Source organism: Bufo gargarizans, chromosome 6 (genome assembly GCF_014858855.1).
Source record: "Bufo gargarizans isolate SCDJY-AF-19 chromosome 6, ASM1485885v1, whole genome shotgun sequence".
Classification (NCBI taxonomy): domain Eukaryota; kingdom Metazoa; phylum Chordata; class Amphibia; order Anura; family Bufonidae; genus Bufo; species Bufo gargarizans.
This window is the reverse complement of record NC_058085.1, coordinates 123,509,227-123,514,912: the sequence shown is the minus strand read 5'-3', so window position 1 is coordinate 123,514,912 and position 5,686 is coordinate 123,509,227. Positions and strand designations below refer to the sequence as shown.

Sequence of the window (5,686 nt, the reverse complement as noted above, 5' to 3'; positions counted from 1 at the left end):
ACCAAGCGAGGAAACTATTTTTACATACAATTTACATTAATCCAACAGGATTTATGAGTTGTTTTATGGTAAAAACATTAGGAAAAGAGCTAACTACACCCACCACCATGACTAGTATAAAAGCATCTATGCTAGCAAGGCTAAGACGTGCAATATAACAAAAGGTTCCTCAGGTCTCAGGTTCTCGTACCTCAAATATTACACCATGTCTTGTAACTGGAAAAGTGGATCTGTCAGAACATCAGTTAGTGGCAGTGTCAGTAACCACAGGATCAATGCTCTAGCTTTAGACCTGACTAAAGGATCTGAGCACTTTGCAGTCGGAAACATTAGTGGAAATGATGGCCTTCTGCATGGAGGAGAGAAGGAGACCATGCAAAACCTTAATGTCCGACTGGCTTCCTACTTGGACAAAGTCAAGGCCCTGGAAAATGCTAACGCTGACCTTGAAGCCAAGATCAAGGAGTGGTACATCAAGCACCAGTCGAAGACAATCCCGGGGGATTATAGCAAATATTTCGCTATAATTGAAGACCTCAAAAAAAGGGTAAATGTATTGACTAATTCAAGTCTGTCAAGGAAAGATCAAAGTATTTGTTTTCTTTCTCGGACTATAGGGTTATCAGATAATAATTTCATTTTAGGTTATTTTCCTTCCCCTTATATAAGCTGACTTATGCTTTATTTTGTATATGTATGTTATTTTTTGTCAATGCCCATAACAGCCTTAATCTGTAGTAATCTAAATCTCAATGTCTCAATTCATATGGAGTATTAGAATTAGTGATATCCATCTGTGGAAAGATCTGTACCAGTCTTTTGGACATCATCAGCTGAGAGTAGGTTTTTGCTTGGAGAAGCCATCACAGTAGCCTCACTAAAATACTGTTTAGGGAGACAACAATCAATAGTGACAGGAGAAAACATCTAAATAGCATGATACAGAGAGCATTGTTCAAAATCTCCCAAAGCAGAATTAGTGTTCCAGCAATCCCTGCTATGGGCCACACCAGACCATTCTTTTCCTACATTTCAGTAGGATATCTCAAATTGACAGCACTTCATAAACCTGGAGTTGGTGCTTTGGCTGTGTTTTCTTAACATAATAACATCTTTATATTTATTCATTGTTCACAGGATTAGATATGAATTCAATTAATGTTCTTGTCTTCTTCAGATTTTAGCAGAAGGCACTGAAAATGCCAGAGTTGTTCTTCAGATTGACAATGCCAAGTTAGCAGCAGAAGACTTCAGAATGAAGTAAGTTTTAGCACAGTCATTTTTTGGAATCATAATAGATATTAGATTAACTATTTCTTAAATAAAGATGTCTGAACCCACCAATTTTCAAAAAAATTTGCTAAGCATCCCTGCAATAGAGATAGACCATGCGACTGCTATAGGGCTTGGGGGGATGGCACAGAACTGATTAATTTCTTCCCTGCTTGAAACATGCATTTCAATGCAGTGGCCACTAGGGGGAGCAAATAGATTATTACAGCTTCCGTTGTAGTTATCTTAATTCCTATTCACTCAGCTCCATCTAGTGGTGGCTTCAGGCAGCCAGCTAGCTTTGTAATAGAAGAGTAGCAGGTTTATCGATGCATTTTTGCCAGTTTTCTGGTGTGAATACACTGAGAAATATGGTGTTCAGAATGCGCATCATATATTTGAAGCACCTGCTTTTTCCAACATAATTGTAGAATAAAGTGGGTGAGACCGAAAGCAACTTTTTTTATTGCAATTTGTATTTAATTAAAATTTCTTCCACTTCATTAAAAAAACATAAATCTGGGGTGTTGTGCATGTTCCGCATTGCCTGGGAGTGATTGACGCACGTACATGGGGAAACTAGGTGCAGGAGGCTCTTACTATGTTTAGCTATGGGGCCCTATGAGGTCTGTGTACACCTCTGTGAGCGTGCATGTATTTGTTCAATTCAGGGGGAATAACTATATCGGCTGAATGATCATTTGAAAATTATCTTTAGTGTATGGCTGAAGAATTTACCCTCACTATATTTCACCATGTAATTAGGCGAAGTATGTATGAATGGGTTTCATAAGTAGCTCCATTTCAGGTACGAGAATGAGGCCTCCATTCATCAGACCGTTGAATCAGATATCTGTGGTCTAAGAAGAGTATTGGATGACTTAAACTTTACTAAAGCCAACCTTACATCCCAGCTTGAAAGCCTGAAGGAAGAGATTGATTGTCTGAAGAAGAACCACGAAGAGGTACCATAAATGATACAGTATGCATTATGTCCACCTCAGAAAACCATATAGTTATTTAAAATGACCAACTATTAATAGTTCATACTCCTTAACACAAAGTAGATATTTTTACCTGGATCTGATTTGTCATGTACTTTGGCCCATTGTGTCTATAATAGATACGTACCTTATGTTTGTTGGCTTTCAGTTTTTGTAGTCTTGCCAATATTTTGTATCAAAATAGAAACATGAATATGGGTGAAGGGCTATAAATTTTTCAAACTAAAAAAAATTGCCTCATGGCTAATAAGCTTTGGGATAGGTCATCAATATCTAAAAAGGGGAGAACCCCTTTAAAGGGCATCTGTCAGCAGATTGTACCTATGATACTGGCTGACCTGTTACATGTGCGCTTGACAGCTGAAGGCATCTGTGTTGGTCCCATGTTCATATGTGCCCACATTGCTGAGAATTTTTTTTATATATGCAAATGAGCCTCTAGGAGCAACAAGGGAGTTGCTGTTATACCTAGAGTCTCAGCTCTCTCTGCAACTGCCGCACCTTCTCCACTTTGACATGGCCAGGCAGTGTAAACGTCATCACTCCTGGCCTTGTCAATCAACGAAGATTCAAGCAAAACTGACTTCAAATTTTCCCCTCATGATAAATTCCCCTCTTTGTTTATCTGGCCTTGTGTAATGTTCATATTGGACTATAATCCTGTCTCAGGAAATGAAGGCATTGAGAGGACAGAAGGGGGATATTAATGTGGAGATGGATGCAGCTCCAGGAATCGATCTTAGCAGACTCCTGAGCGACATGAGATCTCAGTATGAAGAAATTGCTGAACAGAATAGGAGAAAAGCTGAAGAGTGGTTCAATGAAAAGGTAAAATACCGAATGTACAGATGCATGATAAGAATAGGTGGCTCAAAGGGGTTTGCCCATCTCAGACGCTAATATTTTGCCTTATTGCTTGGATATGCCATCAATGTCAGAAAGGGGTGGGTCACACCTTTGGGACCTGCTCCTATCTCCAGAACAGGGGTCCTGAAGTGAAGGAAGGCACTCCACGCATGTGCAGCATGCTCTCAGTTCACTGCTATGGGAGTTCTGAAAATAGCTGAGCAAGTGCGCACGGCTATTTTCAGAAGTCCCATAGTGGTAAATGGAGAGATCACCGCGAATGCATGGCTGCCTCTCCATTCACAGGTATAGGACTGCTGGAAATTGCTGAGCCTGGGCTATTTTCAGAATTCCTATACCAGTGAATGGAGAGTGGTTGCGCTTGCACAGTGCGCCCTTTTTCACTTCATGAGGCCCTTTATGGAGATAGGAGCAGGCCACAGAGGCATGGAATTTAGCAACTATCTGACATTGAAGGCCTATACTAGTGATAACCCATCAATGTCTGAAATGGGAATACCCCTTTAAGATCCAGCCTACAACATGTTCATTAACATTTTTCATGTGTTTGTAGAGTGCCGAACTGAACAGAGAGATTTCCCATAGCAGCGAAAAGGTTGAGTCCCACAAATCCCAACTTACAGAACTGAAACGCACAGCGCAAGAGTTGGAGATTGAGCTTCAAGCACAGTTCGCCCTGGTAATTCTAATGCCTTTGATTGCTTATACTAGGATTTCTAAATACGTGTAGCAAAGTATGCAATGTGTGCTTTTATCTGGCCCAAACAGAAATCATCGCTGGAGTGCTCCCTGTCTGAGACAGAGTGTTGCTACAGTACACAGTTGGCACAACTGCAGAGTTATGTAGGAAATATTGAAGAACAGTTGAGTCAGGTCCGCAGTGATCTGGAAAGGCAGAACACAGAATACACAGTCCTTCTAGACATCAAGACCCGGCTGGAAAGGGAGATTGAGACTTACCGCAGACTACTTGATGGAGAATCGTAAGTCTTTTCAATGGATTATATGCTGTATGCATGAATAGATGTTTGGACTCACTGATGGATGGAATCAATGGGTAATACAACAGAAGATACTAGAGCAATAAATGTTGTGGTATATGTATCAATTATTTAATTTATTGGGCACTATTGGAGACTTTTCTAGGTGAGCAATCTTGTAAAAAGTTATCTTCTGATATACCATAAATATATGTGAGAAGATCGCCACTGATTTCAAAGCATAAGGACTCTACAGGGGTTCAAATACCATTGACTGTGCTTGTCGATTTTGTCTCCTTGATGTCTACAAAAGGAGTTTGAGCTCTCTATACAGAGCTTGAAAATTAAAAACTAGTGTGGTAGGAGATCAGAGACTACTCCAATGTGATCTTCTCACAAGTATCAGTGACATATGAAAGGATCACCTAATCTGTTCAATAATGATAAAATAATGGTATAAACAATTTTTTTTTTCTTTTTTTAAAGATGGCAACACAAAGAACCAGTCCCCGTGAAAGGTATGTACATTGAATAAACAAAAACTTTCAGGATTGTGTTCTTAGGACAACAAACCTGTCCATACTCCCCATTAATGTACATGGATGTCATAGACTATGATTCCCTACTCCTACCCCCATGCTCATGTAAGCCAGAGACAAACAGAAACTCTCTCTTAAAGTCCCAAACCATCCAGCAATTTTTTGTTGGTCAGAAGCCAATGGCAGCTGCACCTTCCCAGGCAATTTTAACTCTTTGCCGGGGGTTTCTGAAGGTGTACCTCCTTGGAATGGGATTTAGTTGATCAGAAAACCCTTTTAGAAAATGCAGTCAGTCCATTCCATCATTTTAGCGCAGTCTTAGGTTTAGTAGCTGCCAAATGCAAGCAGCAGAAAAGTAACCACCATAACATAACATTATATTCTATTTCAGAGGCAAACAAAACCAGGAAAGTCACAACTATCGTAGAAGAAGTGGTCAACGGCAAGGTTGTGTCGCAGAAGGTGAAAGCAACAGAGGAGAAGCTGAACATGTAGCCAACTACAGACCTATAAATCAAACATCTGTGCCAATATTTGATAATGACATGATCTGCACATGCTTTTGTAATACAGTTAATCCATGCAGGAAGCTGGGTGCATCTATATCTATATTCTATTAATACTCAATAAAGTTTATCTTGCAATTTATTTCTATCAAGTTTCATTAAGTAACTACAAATTACACTACAGAGAATTGTAAAAGTAGTATAGGCTATTATGGTGCATTAAAGAATAATGTAGAGGTCCTTGAGTATTCTTGGTGGCTTAAAGGGGTTATCCAACCTCAATAATGCCCACTAAAATGCCCAGGCACCTCATACAGGTTATACTTACCCCGCTCCCCGACACCCTGGCAGCCACAAAACATCCGTGGGAGGGGGTGCAGCCAATAGCAGGCTGCACGGGGAACGAGCCTCCGTTGAATTGCGGGTGACACTCATAATCCAATAGCTCATTTGTAGCCCTGATATCTCTGATCTCATGACCTCACAAACACTCATTATAGCTCAATTCCTATCAAACT

At 40.1% G+C, this 5,686-nt stretch overlaps 1 protein-coding gene across 1 annotated transcript; it reads left to right on the top strand.

The window, feature by feature from the left end:
• The first annotated feature begins 358 nt into the window (after positions 1-358).
• LOC122941083 (keratin, type I cytoskeletal 17-like) lies at positions 359-5,279 on the top strand. Its single transcript, XM_044298078.1, has 8 exons — positions 359-547; positions 1,178-1,260; positions 2,081-2,237; positions 2,946-3,104; positions 3,697-3,822; positions 3,912-4,126; positions 4,610-4,641; positions 5,054-5,279. The coding sequence occupies exons 1-8, from the start codon at positions 374-376 to the stop codon at positions 5,155-5,157; spliced, it is 1,050 nt and encodes a 349-aa protein (XP_044154013.1). The 5' UTR covers positions 359-373; the 3' UTR covers positions 5,158-5,279.
• Positions 5,280-5,686: the final 407 nt, after the last annotated feature.

Excerpts from the sequence above, each read along its gene's own strand:
- LOC122941083 (XM_044298078.1), top strand. The coding sequence starts at position 374 with ATGCAAAACCTTAATGTCCGACTGGCTTCCTACTTGGACAAAGTCAAG. Across the intron at positions 548-1,177 it reads TTGAAGACCTCAAAAAAAGG|ATTTTAGCAGAAGGCACTGA; the intron begins GTAAATGTATTG and ends TGTCTTCTTCAG. Across the intron at positions 1,261-2,080 it reads GCAGAAGACTTCAGAATGAA|GTACGAGAATGAGGCCTCCA; the intron begins GTAAGTTTTAGC and ends GCTCCATTTCAG.